Source organism: Sapajus apella, unplaced genomic scaffold (genome assembly GCF_009761245.1).
Source record: "Sapajus apella isolate SASKATOON/1434 unplaced genomic scaffold, GSC_monkey_1.0 scaffold58, whole genome shotgun sequence".
NCBI lineage: Eukaryota > Metazoa > Chordata > Mammalia > Primates > Cebidae > Sapajus > Sapajus apella.
The window spans coordinates 2,764,111-2,783,241 of record NW_022436998.1 but is presented as its reverse complement, the minus strand read 5'-3'; the positions used below and the strand labels follow the sequence as shown (position 1 = coordinate 2,783,241).

The 19,131-nt window shown below is 36.2% G+C and overlaps 1 protein-coding gene across 10 annotated transcripts in view; it reads left to right on the top strand.

Annotated features, from left to right (window-relative positions):
* EXOC6 (exocyst complex component 6) overlaps window positions 1-19,131 on the top strand; it is a 216,707-nt gene that overhangs the window by 165,018 nt on the left and 32,558 nt on the right. For 9 of the 10 annotated variants that reach the window (XR_004258977.1, XM_032245517.1, XM_032245522.1 and 6 more), the window contains one exon: window positions 5,195-5,268. Coding sequence is in view for 9 of the 10 variants with exons in the window: in XM_032245517.1 (XP_032101408.1) it covers window positions 5,195-5,268 (74 nt within the window). In the remaining variant the exon portion in view is untranslated. Of the gene's footprint in view, window positions 1-5,194; window positions 5,269-15,340; window positions 15,352-19,131 lie in introns of those variants that run through there. The other variant, XM_032245524.1, reaches the window with a different exon arrangement.

The following is a 19,131-nucleotide window of genomic DNA, read 5'->3' as shown; positions in this document are numbered from 1 at the left end:
AATGATTCGTATTACTATGTATTCATTCAATACACATTTATTGACTATTGCCTATGTGGTAGGCATGGTGTATGTAACTAATTCCCAGAAGAGTCTTATTTAGTGGAAGAGCTCATGATTTGTTTTTGTTGAAGAAAGTATTAGGAGTATTCTCACCCACCCTTAATTACTTTTTTATAAATTTAGTTTGATATAAATGCACCAGATGTGCATAGTTATGTTCTTGATTTGCACTGTCCAATAAATACATGTGGATAGTAAATTTAAATTAAGTAAGCTGGAGGCAGTGCCTCACACCTGTAATCTCAGCACTTCAGCACTTTGAAAGACCAAGGCAGGAGGATCACTTGAGGCCAGGAGTTTGAGATTGGCCTAGGCAACATAGTCCCCCTGTCTCTACAAAAAATAAAAAAATTAGGCAGGCATGGTGGCACCTGTAGTCCCAGCTACTCAGGAGGCTGAGATGGGATGATTGCTTGAGCCCAGAAGGTTGAGGGAGGGTGCAGTGAGTTGTGATGGCACCATAGCACTCCTGTCTGAGTGACAGAATGAGACCCTGTCTCAAAATTAACTAAAATAAGGAAAACCCAAAATTCTGTTTAGTATGGATATTACATTTCATTATTGCAGAATGTTTTATTGGACAGCATCATTCTAAATCTAATCAATAAGCTAGATAATACATCAATATCCAATACTGGATGGCATCCCCTTAGAATTTACTTATTTATGGTTTGTTCAGTTTCTCTTCACTCATTTAAGAAATTTTCATTGAATAATCATTATGAGTCAGGCATTGTGCTAAGTGATAAGAATGTAGAAGTGAAAGTACTGTCACTACTTTCAGGGAGTTCATGGTTTGGTGGGAAGACCCAGGCAGATAAACAGTTACAGAGTGAGTGCTGAAGTTAGGCTGTGCAGAGGAAGTCGCAGTGAGAACACAGAAGAGGGACATAACCCAACTTGCAGGGATAATAGAAGTCTTCCCAAGGAAGATGATGATTGAAGGATAAATAAGAGTTTACCCAGATGGAAAATAAGAAGAGGAAGGATGCTCTAGGCAGAGGGATCAAAGCATGTTGGAAAGAGAGTGGTTTATGCACAGAAGTACAGGTAGTTTCTTGTGCTATAGAAATTATGGTGCCCCTACGGAAATGATGAGATGAGGCTGGCAGATGGACAAAGACTAGATTGCAAAGGACCTTAGCTTTGTTTTATTTTGAGATGATGGGGAACTATTGAAAGATGTTAAGCTGTGAAGTGGCAAAAATCACATCTACGTAAATCCTGCTGGAAGAAGTGGATGGAGAGGTTGCACCAGAAGCAGTGAGATCAGATAGGGGTGTGTTTAAGTAACCCAAGCAAGAAACGATGATAGTTTGTACTAAGGTAGAAACAAATTCACACTCGAGATATTTTGGTAAGTATAAACAACAGGATTGACTGCATTTGAGTTTTGAAGAAATAAAGGGATAAATACGAAGCTATATCATTACAAATGTCCTCTGTGCCAGACGATTATCAGGTCACAAAATTGCCTTACACCCCTTAAACAAATTTGAGAAAAAGCCCTGACTGTTATAATCTAGTGAATTTCACTTCCATATTGGTTAGATTCTTATGAGAGATATGATAAAAGATGAGAGACTGAATACTTAGTCAGATTCCGGATTAATGGAGTAAATGCCATGAAACCTGAATTTGTTATCTAACCCTGAGGAAGTCACTTCCCTTTTAATTTTTCTACCCTATAAATGAAGGACTCAGCTGGGCTAAGTGGCTCACACCTGTAATCCCAGCATTTTTGGAGGCTGAGGCAGGTGGATCACTTGAAGACAGAAGTTTGAGACCAGCCTGGCCAACATGGTGAAACACTGTCTCTACTAAAAATACAAAAATTAGCCAAGTGTGGTGGCACATGTTTGTAATCCCAGCTACTTGGGAGGCTGAGGCATGAGAATTGCTTGAACCTGGGAGGAGGAGGTTGCAGTGAACCAAGATTGCGTCACTGCACTCCAGCCTGGGCGACAGAGCAAGGCTCCATCTAAAACACACACACACACACACACACACACACACAGACACACACAATGAAGGACTTGGCAACTTTTAAACTGAGTCTTTAGGGGACTGTTGGGCATGTTTCAAAAGGGTTGTCTCTTTCAGTTGCAAGATTTTATGATCCATCATCTGCATGCCCTATTTACTAAAATAAGTTATTGTAATGCTCAGAGCAGATGGTTTGTGAGAAAGTGCTTAGTAAACTTTAATATATACATTTATGATACCATTAATTTTGACACTGAGCTCTTTGGTTTACTGCCAAGCCATTGGAGCTTAAACTATAGTATCTTAAACAGGAACCTAGGGAGAAGAAAAATTATTTTAAGATTATTTTTAATGTAGGAAAATCTGAGTGATTAAGTAGATAATAACTATGTGTCTAATTGAAATTGGGTTTGTTTTTGTGCCTGATAAAATGAGTCTCCTTGCATCATAGAAAGTCTTTATTTATGAGTGTATGTGTGTCTGTCCACGGTGATGGTGGAAGCTAAGGTAGCATTTACAGCCTGCCTTGGTTAAGAACCACTAGGGATTTATGCTAAACTATTACAGACAGTAGCCTAAGACTGTGGCCAAAAAAAGGCCAATAAAATGCTGGATGGTCTTAAGTTGTTTTTTTTTTTAATACAAGACCTCGCTTTGTTACCCAGGCTGTTGTGCAGTGGTACGATCGTGGCTCACTGCAGCCTCAACCTCCTGGGCTCAAGTGATCCTCCTGCCTCAGCCTCCCTAATAGGTGGAACTGCTACGGGTGCATGCCACCATGCCTGGCTAATTTTAAATTCTTTTTATAGAGATGGGGTCTTGCTATGTTGCCCAGGCTGGTCTTAAACTCCTGGCTTCAAGCAGTCCTGCAGCTTTGGCCTCCCAAAATGCTAGGGTTATAGTCACGAGCCACCATGCCCAGCCAAGAAAAATATTTTTTTAAGTTAGAAAATACCTTTACTTTTAACACCTTTTATGATTATAATATAAAAGGCTAACATAAAATAATATATTTTTTAGTGTAATATAAAAGGTGTTATAATTTTGCTTATGATTTTTCAATTAAAATGTAATGGTACTAGAGAAAGACAACTCAGTTACTTAGGGCATAGTAGAGGGTAATGGCGATACCACTGTATGAAAGCATACCACTTTTCATTGTATTAAAAAAGTGATATGAATAAATTATACTAAATATTGAAGAGCGTGGCTAGATTTGGTCACTACATCTTGGTTTTCTAGAAAGAAGGGGTCTGAGAATGGTGAATTTAGTCACTTATCTGATGACCATAACTACTTAGTACCTAGCAGAGAACCAAGAACAAAGGGGGAAAAGTGGCACATCTAAAGGTTACTCATTCTCAAAAGGTACATATGCTCAAATGTATGTATATAAAACCTATTAACCGTACTAGTAGGAAAGGCCCTTGCCTAGGTTGTATTTACTGTTACTTTAGACACAATTCTAGTAATTGATTAGCTGGCTTATCTGCTCAAGAAGAATAAAGATAGCATTAATAAGAGAGATGAGGGAGAAAGCAGGGAATAAGAATTCATGTTAAAACTACCAGGGAGAAGGCAAGAAAATTAGAAAAGCTAGACACAAGAACTCAAATAGCACAGCTTTTTAATAGAACAACAACAACTAAAAAGCCCCTGGGAATTTTACTTTATAGAAAAAAATGTATCCTTAATGGTGATCCAGAGAATTATGTACATTTTAGAATTTTGTAAAAAATGCTTAAGATTAAAAAAATTTCTGATACTCAAAACAAAGATTATACAACAGCAACAGAAACTTATTTTGAACTTCCCATTCCCCAGAGATGCCAGATAAATTACACTGTGCAAGTTTTCTATATTTATTGTTTTTAATTGTTGATTTTGAGCCTTTCTAAACTATATTTCACACAGAATACACTAGACTTAAGAACTACTTTTGTTATTCCAAGAACTATATAGGCTGAAATTTTAAATAGCTTACAAAATTCTGGCTCAGATAAATTCACAAATAAAACATCTATAATGTTCTTTAAGAAAATTAAAATATCCAGCCCTTTGGGAGGCCAAGACCGGGGTATTGCTTGAGGCCAGGAGTTCGAGCCCAGCCTGTGCCATGTAGCAACATCCTCCCTGTCTCTACCACCAAAAGAATAAAACAATTAGCTAAGTGGGGAGGTGCATGCCTATAGTCCTAGTTACTTGGGAGGCTGATTGCTTGAGCCCAGGAGTTTGAGGTTGCAATGAGTTATAATCATGCCACTGCAGCCTGGGTGACCGATTGAGACCCATCTCTTAAAAAAAAAAAAAAAAAGAAAGAAAGAAAGAAAATTAGAATATTATTTGGGTGGGAAAATGATTACAGGCATTCTTATCAGAGAAGCTTGCATGTAAAATGACAGGGTCTTTTTTATGAGCCAAGTCTTTTAAGTCTTTAAAATAACTAATATTGCAATTGTCTTTAGTTTAATTAAATAAGCTATGTTGGTAGTATTAAGAATGTTAAGCCACAAACGATTATTGAAGGAATCTGGAAATTTTTTAAATTCTTGTTGATTTTTTAGTTGAGGCGTGAATCCTTTATAAAAAAAAATATTAAAAACATGAACAGACATTCCTTCATCATCCTGATTTTTCTGCTTAGAACATTTTACCTATTGTCTGCATGTAAAGTTGACTTCTTACCTTGGCGTCTGCCTTTTATTGCTATAGCTAGAGGTGGCATTTTTTACTAGCACGTATTCTGTAACAAAGCAAATGTTTCAAAATATGTTGACAGCCATGGAATTGGTATCATTTTAAATGCTTCTACAATCATTCACATGAGGCTAAAAAGAGTGAGAAAACTTAACTTGATTGAAGCATGCTACTATTAAATTTTATGTAAGATAACTCTTCTAAATTTATTGTGATTAAGGATTACAGTGATTAAATGGCAGATTAGAAATCTAAAATTATTAAAATACTTGAGGTAATGGATGTGGAGAACTTTCTCAGTAGTGGAAATTGAAGGTTATAAATAATCCCCATTTAAAATGATTACATGTAAATATTATAATGCATTTATAATGAGTAGAAATTAATTTAGCAGTTAAACTCTTATATATTTTGCAATCTTATTTTTCTTTTTTTCTTCTTTTAATAGTGTTTGCCAGCTCTGAGCCTGTGCCAGGATTCCAGGGGGATACCCTGCAGCTAGCATTCATTGACCTCAGACAAGTAAGATATAATAATGTACTTCTCATTTGTTGCCTTCTACCTCTTGCCCTCCCCCCACTTTTTTGTTAATGCTACAGGAATGCCCGTTTGCCTTGAAACAACCTATCTTAAGAAAAATGCTTCCCTGATAACTATGTATTTGGCACTTCTCTTTGAACCCATAATGCATTCAGCACCTCAGCTTCATGGAGCATTCTTATCAGTGAATATTTAATTTATTTAATAGTCATTACCTGCTAAACGCATTATTAAACCATAACTTTGTAGTTTGGTTTAATGACACTTGATATTCAGTTATTTCTTAATAATTTCATGATTATATGTGAAAATTGGTGGTATTAACATTAACGTCAGGACCCAAATTAAATGTAAATTATTACAACCTGGAAAGTAACCCCTTGCATAAAATTTTTTCATTGGTAAAGAATGCTATTTTTATTATTTTCTGTTGGTCCCAGAAAGAAGGATAAAGTAAGTTTTAAAAATGTGATGAGACATTTACATAATTCTCTTCTGGTCATAATATGCTTAAGTCTAGTAACAAATATGATCATTTAAAATATGTATTAATTTGGCTGGGCGTGGTGGCTCAAGCCTGTAATCCCAGCACTTTGGGAGGCCGAGGCGGGTGGATCACGAGGTCAAGAGATCGAGACCATCCTGGTCAACATGGTGAAACCCCGTCTCTACTAAAAACTACGAAAAATTAGCTGGGCATGGTGGCACGTGCCTGTAATCCCAGCTACTCAGGAGGCTGAGGCAGCAGAATTGCCTGAACCCAGGAGGCGGAGGTTGCGGTGAGCCGAGATCGCGCCATTGCACTCCAGCCTGGGTAACAAGAGCGAAACTCCGTCTCAAAAAAAAAAAAAAAAAAATATGTATTAATTTTACTACTCTGGCATCGCTATTGTCATTTTGTTTATTTTCCTCTCTTTTTCCACTTCTCCATTTTTTTGTTCTTTCCCTCCTCTTTTCTCTTTCCTCCTTTTTTTTTTTTTTTAAGTCCTAGGATTAAGTAGTTTAATAAAGCTGGGGGAAGGGAGTCGTAGTAGGAAAGAAGGATCCAAGTTAGAGGGCTCAGGAGTGCTAAATAGACAGTAGGACTGACTGTGGCCTTTGCAAGAAGAACTATATGGAGATTGAATTAAAACAAAGCCACTGTGATATCAGTCTATTAATGGTTCCCATTCCCTTCAGGGGATAGAGATGAGGCTTCATTATTGGTATGAATACTGTCTATCACAGAGATGTTCAGTGCAGGACCAGTTTGAGCAGTTACGAAACTCTGATTTCAATAAATGTTTGAGAATATAGATGATTCCAACCTAGTGTTCTGTAAATACTTATTGTCTATTATATATTCATTATTTGCAGAGGAAAGATGTGGTTGAAATAAATATAAAAGTAATATGAGAAATAGTTTTATCCTGATGGAGCTTAAAAATGCTTTAGAAGAGTAAAACATATACTGGTTAGGAATCTTTATAAGACAGTAAGTCATGTGGAAATAATTGGTATATCTTCAAGTCAGGTTTAGAAGGAGACTGAAAAAGCTATTCTTGTCTCCAAATTATGTCTGTAAAGTATGGTACATATAAAATATATTCATATTTCCTTCTGTTTGCAATCAATGCTCAGATATCATGTCAAACAAGGAACACTGTTATAGATGACCTAGATCTCGATGATTAACCTTGCTGAGTTGGGAAAGATAGTAGAAAATGAAGACAGTGGTCTCTATTAGTCGTTTATTTAGAAAACTGTCTTTTCTTTATCAAAGAATTTTAAAAATTTGCTTTTTGAAATATTTAAATTATCACTGGCTAAGTAAATGATTATTATTTTACAGTCACCTGTGATTCTATATTTATTTATTTGTTTATTTATTTATGAGACAGAGTCTCACTCTGTTGCCCAGGCTAGAGTACAGTGGCACAGTCCTGGCTCACTGCAACTTCACCTCCAGGGTTCAAGTGATTCTGCTGCTTTAGCCTCCTGAGTAGCTGGGACTATAGGTGCACATCACCATGGCCAGGCAATTTTTTAATTTTTTTATTTTTAGTAGAGATGAGGTTTTCCCATGTTGGCCAGGCTGGTCTCGAACTCCCAGCCTCAAGTGATCCGTCTGCCTTGGCTTCCCAAAGTGCTGGGATTACAGGGATAAGGCATAGCAACCAACCACCTGTGATCCTATTTTAATCAAGTGTTTTAAACTTTGATATTTGACATACTTCCCCAAATTTCAAATTCTAAAATTGTCTTTTTGAACTCAGACTTTTGGCTGTTCCAGAAAGGGTCCCTGGAAGTTCAAGAGAGATGTATTAGGCTTATTTGATATATGAAAATTATATGAGAAACATTATGAAATAAATGGTATTTAACTTTCTTTGAATTATATTTATACAAATATCTTATTCATGTGTTCCAAAATTATATTGGACTCCTGAAATTCTGATGTCTTGATATTTGTTATTAGTCATAATTATGTTAAATTATTATATGCCAGAAAAATAACAAAATTCCTTTGTCAATTGGTGTATTTCACCATGGCTATTCTGTCTTTGGTCATCTACAGAATATTAATTGTTTTTCTTTGATTCTCCTCCAAAAACAGTTTACAATTGGCTACAGTCCAAAATGTGTTTCTTTTTTAAGAAAATTTATGGAAAACACCCTAACAGTAGGCAGACGCATACAGAGTTATATAATGGACTCTTGAGACTCAAAAAGGGAGGGTGGGAGATGGGGAGAGAGATTAAAAAAACTGCATATTGGGTACAATGTATACTGCTTGGATGATGAATACACTAAAATTTCAGACTTCACCACCATACAATTCATCCATGTAACTGAAAACCACTTTTACCTCAAAATCTATTGAAATAAAAATAAATAAATAAATAAATAAATTTTTTTAAAGAAATATATTCTTTATGCAGACCATCACTCACCATCTTTGACATAAATCATACTCCCCTATGTGTAAGGATTAAATAAGACCTCATAACCAAACAGCAGTGTACAGACCATGTTTACATTTTAATTTGAGCAAACCAGTTGTAAAAAAAAATGGGAGGGGGGCAGATTTGAGATAAACAGGGAAATATGGATATTAGATATTTGGTATTATTTCTAAAAGGTATAATAATGACATGGTGAATATGTTTTTTAAATGCTTTACTAGAGGCATAATAAAACATTATAGGTAAAATGAAATAAGTACGTATATATGTAAGTTATAGATGTTTTCAAAATACATTTGAATATACAAAAAAAAAAAAAATTACTCAGTCTTACTACTCAAACACATCATTATTGGCATTCTGTTTTATTCCCTAGTGGTCTTTTTCCATTCATTGTTTTCCTCATGCATGCTCCTACCCTCACCAAAATATGATTCCTGGCATATTGTCCTCACAATTCCTTCTTTGTATTTCAGATAGTGTTTGCCTCTTAAATCTTAAAAAGGAACTTTTTTTTTTTTTTTTTTTACCAGATATTTAAGAGCTGTAAAACCCAAATATAATGTGTGTAACTTGTTTTGATCCCAATTCAGCCAAATCAATGGGAGAAAGCAGGGAAATGTATTCTGTGGTTTGTTTTAAAATACTTTAACAAAGAAAAATTATTGATAGTAGCTGAATTTGGGAGGTGAGGATGATGGGTTTATTGTGCTATTTACTTTCATGTATGTTTGAAAATTTTCACAATAAAAATAAAAATATTTAAAAAAAAAAAGACCTGGACAAATGCTCTCAAGTACAGGTGACTGGTAACTTTGGAAATCATACTATTGAGCTAGGTAAAAAAAAATTCCAGGACTAATTAAAAGGCTGATACATTCGTAAAGATTGCTAACCCAACATCAAGCAAAACAAGAATTGCATGGAACTCAACTGATGATGGACTAAAAGTGATTTTTTATTATTTTATTTTTAAATGTTAATCTATTTATTTATTTATTTATATTGAGACCAGGTTATAAGACTGGATAACTTTTGTATTTTTGGTAAAGATGGGGTTTCACTATGTTGCCTAGGCTGGTCTTGAACTCATGGGCTCAAATGATTCACCCACCTCAGCCTCCCAAAGTGCTGGGATTACAGGTGTGAGCCACGGTACTTGTCCTAAAATGATTTTTTGATGACTTTTTATTTAAAACATTGCTGATTCTTTCTATGTTTTGTTTTCCAGAGCCAAGAAAATTTTTTCTTCTAAGCTATTCATAACTTACAACAATTAGTTAAAGTATACTTATGAGCAAAATCAAAACATTTACCTTGCTCTCTACATGATTTTTCTCCAGAATTTAGAAACTGTCAATAAATATTCTTGTTTTATGACAATCTAATTATTTACATAAGTTCAATAAGAATCTTTTCTTTTGTAAAAGGACACATTAAAAACACTGGTTATTTTACCAAGGATTTGACTAAAATGTCGTGTTTTCCTATACAACCAGACTGCTTTGAGGGACTGAGGTTGACTTTATAAAGCCAATAAAGGTTTTTTTTAAAAAAAAGACTGGCGGGGCTGGGCACGGTGGCTCACGCCTGTAATCCCAGCACTTTGGGAGGCCGAGGCGGGTGGATCACGAGGTCAAGAGATCGAGACCATCCTGGTCAACATGGTGAAACCCCGTCTCTACTAAAACTACAAAAAATTAGCTGGGCATGGTGGCGCGTGCCTGTAATCCCAGCTACTCAGGAGGCTGAGGCAGGAGAATTGCCTGAACCCAGGAGGCGGAGGTTGCGGTGAGCCGAGATCGCGCCATTGCACTCCAGCCTGGGTAACAAGAGCGAAACTCCGACTCAAAAAGAAAAAAAAAAAAGGACTGGCATGTACCTTATCCACACAGTTTCCTTTTAAGGTTCCTGACTTTGGGGTAAGTAAAAAATGTTACTTTCTGGCAGGCCTAAGAACCTCAAGATATTTTGAGGACCTTGAAAAGAGAAAAATTCACTCAGTTCATACTGATACTACAGGTACAGTCTGATGGTAGATGCTTAGCTTGATTTCCTACCCTTGAGGCTTTTAAAAGTCTAATCCAAAATTCCTTATTGAAAGTTCCAGCAAAGTCCATTTTTAAAACATCCATATGGTAAATCACTATTCTTGCTGCACTATACAAATAATCTGACCAAATATGGTAAGACTAAAATTTATTTTACAAATATCTGAGTTTTTAAAAAGGGGGATTTGAAAAAATATATATTAAAAAAAACTATAGTATACCTGTTTTTAGATTCTAGTCTTGTTCATTATTTTTGGTTTTTTATTATTTGCCTACAATTTAGACTAAATCCTAAATTCTTTTTTAGCTGCAAGTCTCCAAACTAATGTTTTCACATTTTTCTCACATAAAATCACTAAAAATTAAAACTCTGCTTTTCTTAAAGCCCTAAAGCTAGAACTTAATATAAACAAATGTCAACAAAAATCACCAGAACAACTTACATATTAACAGCCTTTGTGCCTACAGATATATGGACTGTTCAAAAAGTTTGCTTGAATACCAGATCCAAACTATAATAATTAAAAAAAAAATCTATCAGATTGCCACTGCAACCTGAAGATGCTTCAGAGATTCTAAAAATTAGTTTACAGACTACTCCAGACATTGACCATTGTTTTTCTTCTATTTCCATAGAGATGCTTCTTATTAAAAAAATGTTTGCCTACTTTATATAAAGAGGCCTAGCTTTGAGGACCCATCTGCAATGCTGTCTTCTAAAATGAGACACAGCGGTTTAATTGAACTGGCGTATTCTCAAAAATACGAGACTAATTTAATGAAGATCGTTGTCATTGAGCTACTAACTTGATTTGTCTTTCCACAGCCACTAACTCAGTTTTTAGTATGTGAAACTTCTAGGGAAGTTTTAGACAAGGAAATGTTGGGGCTCAGAAACCAGTACTCTAAAATATGGGTACTTTGACATGCTGAACTGAAGAAGCAGCATCGAGGCCTCTCTGACCTCCTTCCCACCCCTGCCCGCCCGCTGCCCTACCATCTCTCAATACTTTGTCTCTCCCAAAGTACAGGATAAAGTTGTTCTCTGAAATTCCCTTGTCTGCTTGGTTTGGACCTGTCAAGAAAGAATACAGTTACCTCTGGTTCCTTCTCTTGTATTAACTAAACTCATACAAGAAGAAAGACTGAAGTCTGTCAACACACCTGGACAAACTTTAGTCATATATCAAACCATTATCTGTAGGCCAAACAGACTTTGTCTTAGACCATTGTATGTTCTTTATTCCCATTAAGTTCCCCTAAAAATCATTCACTATCTTCCTAAAATCATCCACACTTTCCCCATCTCCCTTTCCCCTAAGAAAAAAAAGATGAGGTCAGGTATGGTGACTCACACCTGTAATCCCAGCACGTGAGAGGCTGAGATAGGAAGATCACTTGAGTCCAGAAGTTCAAGACCAGCCTGGGCAACATAGCAATACCCTACTTCTAAAACAAAACAAAGCAAATGAACAAAAACATGTAAGCATCTAACAAGCACTCTGCAACTCTCCCTCATACATGCTAATAAATTTATATGCTATTTCTCCTGTTAATTTGCCTTTTGTCAGTTGATGTTTTAAACTTCCAAGAGTGAAGGAGAAGTTTTCCCTTTACCTCTACAACTCTCAACTTCCATTTCAGTTTACCAGAAGAGATTCTTTCTGTTGACAGTAGATCCATTTCCTTTAGAAGGAGTTCTCTCCATTGCAGTACTGTTTCCCTGAACAAGGTGATCTAATATTGAAAACTGGATTTTTTAGCAAGTTGAAAACAGGATTGAATGTATGTGCATTTCCCAGTTAATTTAAGGTCACTTAGTGGGGTAAGTTTCCTACTGGTGTAAGTTGCAAGGACATAAGTATGTTCTCCAATCCAAAGGACAGCTTTAAGAGGAGATGATTTGAGAATAATTCTCATTATATATGAATAATCTATTTACAGAAAATTTGAAATTTATATGATATTTTCTCAGTTGTATATGAATTTTTATGGTGGTAACTATGTGATGTTAACTAGTTTATAATCTTATTGTAGGATTGTTAATAGGACCACATAGTTTATGAAACTATTTGTAAGGATTCTGTTCCTTGATTTTTCCAGATAGATAGATGGTTGGTTTAATGCAGATTAAAAGACTGATCCCAAGTACTTTCTTCCTTCAAAGACAATCATCATTTGACAGCATAGAAGGCCTCTTCACAAGTTTATAGCTCACTAGGGAATCATTACTAAGACATACTTATAAATATTAATGAACATCTCAAGTCATTTTTGTTGAATTTACTTTTCAAGTATGTGCACTTAGAAGGCATTAAGTCCTGGTTGACTTTTCCTCATCAATGTAATCTAAGAGACTTCTAACTTAATTTAAAAAATCTATTATGAAACATGTAGAATTATGAAACCTATGATGACGTGTAGAATTGTTAGAATACAAAATTTATTTAGAAATAACTAAATATGAAACAATTTTTGAGAATGGTAGTAAATATGCAGTGGAAGAGACCAGTGGATAGAAAATTTTTGATGAGTTATTTTATTACATTTTAATTTTTCTAGTTTAAAAAGATGCTTAAAATATTTTTTTCTGATTATTATTGTCAAAATTTAATCATACTCTATTCTTGGACTTCTGTATTCCAAAAGAAGAATATTTAACTAATTCCTTAGCTGCTAGATCACTGTGGCATGGCTTGAATTTTATTATTTTAACAGTGTAAACTTAATAAATTGAAAAAGTTATTTTTCACCTATATTTGGTTTTTTGCATATATTTGTTTTTAAAATTAGTTTACAAATAGTTCAGTGGTGAAATGCCAAGTATGGGAATTGGCAAAAAGTAAAAGTAAAACTGGTCTTGAAAAGTAAAGTCTCACATCAGGTAATATAAGCTTTTTTTAATCAGATGTTAATGATTATTTAAGGATGCTTTAAAGTTTCAATAGGGCTTTTATGTTCCTTACTTTATAAAGATATTTTATAACATATTGCTTTAACACTTTTATATGAAGTAGTATACCACCAAATATAAAGGATTGCTAACACCTTTATTTACATTTTAGCTGGAGTTCTGCACTTTTCCTTCTTTTTTTTTAGTCTGTGATCCATTTCTGTCTTAATAGGGTGGTTGACAGTTCTTTTCAAGTATACTTAGAAAGGCAAAAGAGCCCTTTTCATAGTACTTATAAGAGGTCATGCTTCTGTTTTTTAGTTTGAATTTGATACTGCTTCATGAATTGCTATGAAAGATTAGGAAGTAGGTCCAGTGGTCAGATTTTACCTGCCCACCCGGACTTTGCCCTGAGGTCAAACTCCTGATATTTGCTGTTCTGAATAGAGGAGTTGATGACAAGTATGAGCTGATACAAGAGGAAAGTTAGAACTATATCAAAGCTGAAGGCAAGAGAATTGGGACTCTATGAGAGGCTAGCTAAAAGATGGATCATCAGGATTGCCCTCTTCTAAGGAAAAGGAAATAGCTGACCTGTGAGTGAAAAGACTTTATCATCCTGCCAATCACATACTTGCTAATGGAAGCCAGTTATCTCAACAACGTCTTAAGTCCTACTGCCCTAGTAGACAATGTGGAGGATTATGGGTACTGGTGCCACATTATGTGAATATGCTGCCTCAATCAATTTAAATGTACTGCGTGAATATGATTTGTTCCTGTAAATTTTTTTACAAGTAAAGCCTATCATCCTGTTCCCACCCCCCATTCTGAAATTAAGTCACTAAATGATGAAGGAATTGATATACTTATTTGTGACTGTTTTCTTTTACAAATACTATATATTTTGTTAAATATAATCTTTCAAGTGGATTTCAGATGAATATGTGAAATTCTTTTGGCAATATATAAAAACTTAAAAAATTTTAAACTGTGTTATAAGATTCTTTGTATAATATGCAGTATTCAGTGATAATTTTTTATAACGCATTCTTTTTTTGTAACTCATTCTTAATACATAAAAATATTTTACTAAATCTCACTGGGAAATGAGGTGTCACATATAACAGAATTTTTCAGCTGACAGAAGATTATTTTTTAATTGCCAAAGCTTTTTAAATACAGCCATTTTGATGGAAAACTTTAAAGAAGGCATCTCTCACTTTCATAGCTTCTTAATGGCATATAATTTTCACAGTAGATTGAGTATCCATTGCTTTACTACTATACTAAATCCTCTTTAACTGATCCTGTTTCATTTTGTGAGAAGTCAGTTATACTGGCAAGGTATCATCATTTCGTTTGATGGCATCTTGATAATCTTTTAGAAAATATGGCGAAGTTTAGGTAGGTCGAATGATAAAGCAGTAAGGTGGGTTTGAAGCTAATGGAACAATCTTTTGCCTAAAGAATGCTGGCTGATGTATCATTACCCTAGAGCTTCATTTCCCAAAGGGTCTTTCCAGGCACACTGATTTCTCAAGATGAGAAAAGATTTCCAAGTCAGGTAAGTTTTGGAAGCACTTTATATTTTAACCCCTCTTAGAGACCATATTTATTAGAATTTTATTTTATTTTTATTTTTTTTGAGACACACTTTCACTCTGTCGCCCAGGCTGGAGTACAGTGGCATAATCTTGGCTCTCTGCAACCTCTGCTTCCCAGGTTCAAGCAATTCTCCCACCTCAGCCTCCCGAGTAGCTGGGATTACAGGTGTGCACCATGATGCTTGACTAATTTTTTTTTTGTATTATAGGGATGGGGTTTCGCCATGTTGGCCAGGCTGGTCTCAAACTCCTGACCTCAGGTGATCCACCTACCTTGGCCTCCCAAAGTGCTGAGATTACAGGCGTGAGCCACTGTGCCTGGCCTTTTATTAGTATTTAATTTTCTTTTTCTTTTTTGAGATGGAGTCTCACTCTGTTGCCCAGGCTGGAGTGCAGTGGCGCAATCTTGGTTCACTGCAACCTCTACCGCCCTGGTTCAAGCGATTCTCCTGCCTCAGCCTCCTAACTAGGGTTACAGGTGCGCACCACCAAGCCTGGCTAATTTTTGTGTTTTTAGTAGAGACAGGGTTTTACCATGTTGGTCAGGTTGGTCTCAAGCTCCTGACCTTGTGATCTGCCAACTTCAGCCTCCCAAAGTGCTGAGATTATAGGCATGAGCCACCGTGCCCATCTAGAATTTTAAAGATAGAAATTCTGCAGTAACCCAGCATTCCCAAACTCATTACAGGGTACCTCCCTCACTCATTTTGGGGTTTATTACATGAAATATCCTTTGGCAGATGCTGTAAGGAAGATGCTGGCAGTGCCCTCTAGATGTCTTTCTTTAAGAGTTTGGCATCAACAGTTTTCTTTCCTTTTTTTTTTTTTCCTGGAAGCCCATCCAGCAGGGATCAACATATTTTTTAAATAATAATTTGAGTTAAGACATAGAAAAAATATGAATTGCATGCATAGATTATATAAAGCTAGGAGAGTTACCCAAGATGACAGGAGACAGAATCAAAGTATTCTCAGTAGGCTTGAGTGATGAGCCAAAGCCAACAAAGTTAAGTTTAGTCAGAAAAATATTAAGTCTATGTTTAACTTGTTAAAAATTAAGTTTTTTAAATTTCAGGATGTAGGAAATCTGACTTATAATGCAAAAAAGATCTGGTAGTTTTAGTTAACCTCCATGAACAAATAGTGTGATAGTAATTCCTAGACTGCACTCATGAAAGTGTGGTATTTGGGTCAGACATCTGTGCTTGGGGACTGTTAAGACTATGCCTGAGTATTGCATGATGACACAGACACAAATTGGAGAGCACCTAAAAAGAGAGTTACAAGGCTAGTGAGGGATGAGCTACCTTTTCATATGAGAGGCCATTTTTACTGGACATTTAATTTAAAGCTTAGAAGTGTAGCTTTGTAGAGGAATATAAAATAGGTTTTTATTAGCCTAGATATAGGTCAAGTGTACTGTTTTCTTCTTCCAAGTATTATCCTATGCCATCATAATCATTTTTTACTTACCCCATTCAGGATTAGATCTTGTTTCCAAGTATTTAATTTCAAGTATTTAATTTATTTCAGGTATTTTAATTTTGAGCAAACTAGAGAAAAGAGGAGTGGTCCTTCCTTTGAACGATATGTAGAGAATTTGAAAGGGAATTTTAAATGTGCAAAATATATGTGGATCTCATAGCACTTTTCAAATGTTTTTTTCAAGTTTAGTATGCATTCGGGCAAATCATATGTATACAGCTGCTGATTTTTCACCAGGTGACTATATCTGTGGAACACTTAGATCAAGAAAGAGAACTTGACCAATACTTCAAAAGAGACCCCCTCACCCCACACTGTGCCTCTTTCTAGTCATTATTCTCATCCCTCTCAAAGATAACCACTATCATGACTTTTAACACCAAAGATGAAAGTAGCCTTAGTTTGAACTTTGTATACATCAAGTCATGCAGGATAACTTTTGGTTCTGCCTTCTTTTGCTCAATGTCTTTGAAATTTATCCATGTTGGTACATACAGCAGTGGTTCATTCATTCCCTTTGTTGTATAGTCTGCCCTTATACAGATATACCGTAATAATTTATGTGTATGTTCTGCTCTTGGTAGACATATGAACTGATTCCACTTTTGCTATTACAATGATACTAACATGGTCATTCTTTTACATGTCTTTGGGTGAACATATGCACACATTTCTGTTGAAGTGTCTACCTAGGAGTGGAATTGCTGAGTCAGGGTGTATACATATGATCGGTTTTAATAGATACTGTGAAGCAGTTGTGCTAGTTTATACTTCAGCCATCAGTGTAGAAAACAGTTCTAGCTGTTCAGCATTCCTTTTATCACTTGGCATTGTCTGCCTCTTCCTTTTTAGCCATTTTAGTGGCTGTGTGGTAGTTTTACACTGTGGTTTTAATATGCAGGCATACCTTGCTTTATTGTGCTTCACTTTGTTGTGACTCACAGATAACGTGATTTTTACAAGTCTAAGCTTTGTGATACTGCTGCATCCAGCAAGTGTTTCAGTGTTGTTTTTCTAACAGCATATGCTCACTTAGTATCCTTGGTCACATTTTGTAATGTTCATAATATTTCAAACATTTCATTATTACTATATCTATCTTTGTTCTGTGATCAGTGGTCTTTGATGTTGCCATTTTAATTGTTTTGGGATATCATGAACCACACCCATATAAGATGATGAACGTGTGTGTTCTGACAGCTCAACCAACAGCTGTTCCCCTCTCTTTCTCTCCTGGCGCCTCCCTATTCCCTAAAGAGGTAACAATATTGAAATTAGGCTAATTGGCCGGGTGTGGTGGCTCATGTCTGTAATCCCAGAATTTTGGGAGGCCAAGACAGGCGGATCACTGGTGGTCTGGAGTTCTACACCGGCCTGACCAACATGGTGAAACCGTGTCTCTACTAAAAATACAAAAATTGGCCAGGCGTGGTGGCACATGCCTGTAATCCCAACTACTTGGGAGGCTGAGGCAGGAGAATTGCTTGAACCTGGGAGGTGGAGTTTGCAGTGAGCCGAGATCGTGACATTGCTCTCCAGCCTGCACAACAAAAGCAAAACTCCGTCTCAAAACAAAAAAAAGAAAAGAAAAGAAATCAGGCTAATTAATAATCTTACACTGGCCTCCAAGTGTTCAAGTGAATGGAAGAGTCACACGTCTCTCACAAAAGCTAGAAATCATTAACTTAATGAGGAAGGCATGTCGAAAGCTGATAGACCTCTTGCACCAAACAGCCAAGATGTGAACACAAAGAAATAATTGTTGAAGGAAATTAAAAGTGCTACTCCAGTGAACACAAGATTGATAAGAGAGCAAAATAGCCTCATTGCTGATATAGAGAAAGTCTGAGTGGTCTGGATAAAAGACCAAACCAGTCACAGCATTCCTGTGAGCCAAAGTATAATCCAGAGCAAGGAGGGCCTAACTCTGTTCCATTTTATGAAGGCTGAGAGAGCTGAGGAATCTGCAGATGAAAAGCTTACAGGTAGCTGAGGTTGGTGCATGAGGTTTAAGGAAAGAAGCCATCTCCATAACATAAACGTGCAAGATGAAGCATCAAGTGCTAATGGAGAAGCTACAGCATGTAATTTATCCGGAAGATCTAGCTAAGATAATTGATGAAGTGGCTACACTAAGCAAGACATTTTCGGTGTAGATCAAACAACCTTCTTTTGGAAAAAGGTATCAACTATGAGTTTCATAACTAGAGAGGAGAAGGCAATACTTGGCTTCAAAGTTTCAAAGGACATTCAGACAGTCTTGTTAGGACTAATGCAGCTGGTGACTTAAAGTGGAAGCCAGTACTCATTGACCATTCCAAAAACCCTAGGGCCCTTAAGAAGTATCGTACATCTGTCTGTGCTCTATAAATGGAACAACAAAGCCTGGATGACAGCACATCTATTTATAGCATGGTTTGTTGAATATTTTTAAGCCCACTGTTGAGACCTCCTGCTTAGAAAAAAAGAATCCTTTCAAAATATTACTGCTTACTGACAATGGACATCATCACTAAGAGCTCTGATGGATGTGTACAAGGAAATAAATGTTTTCATGCCACTAACACAGCATTCATTCTGCAGCCTATAGATCAAGGAATAATTTCAACTTTCTTTAAAAATACATTTTGAGGCCAGGCGCGGTGGCTCAAGCCTGTAATCCCAGCACTTTGGGAGGCCGAGGTGGGTGGATCACGAGGTCAAGAGATCGAGACCATCCTGGTCAACATGGTGAAACCCCGTCTCTACTAAAAATACAAAAAATTAGCTGGGCATGGTGGTGCATGCCTGTAATCCCAGCTACTCAGGAGGCTGAGGCAGGAGAATTGCCTGAACCCAGGAGGCGGAGGTTGCAGTGAGTCGAG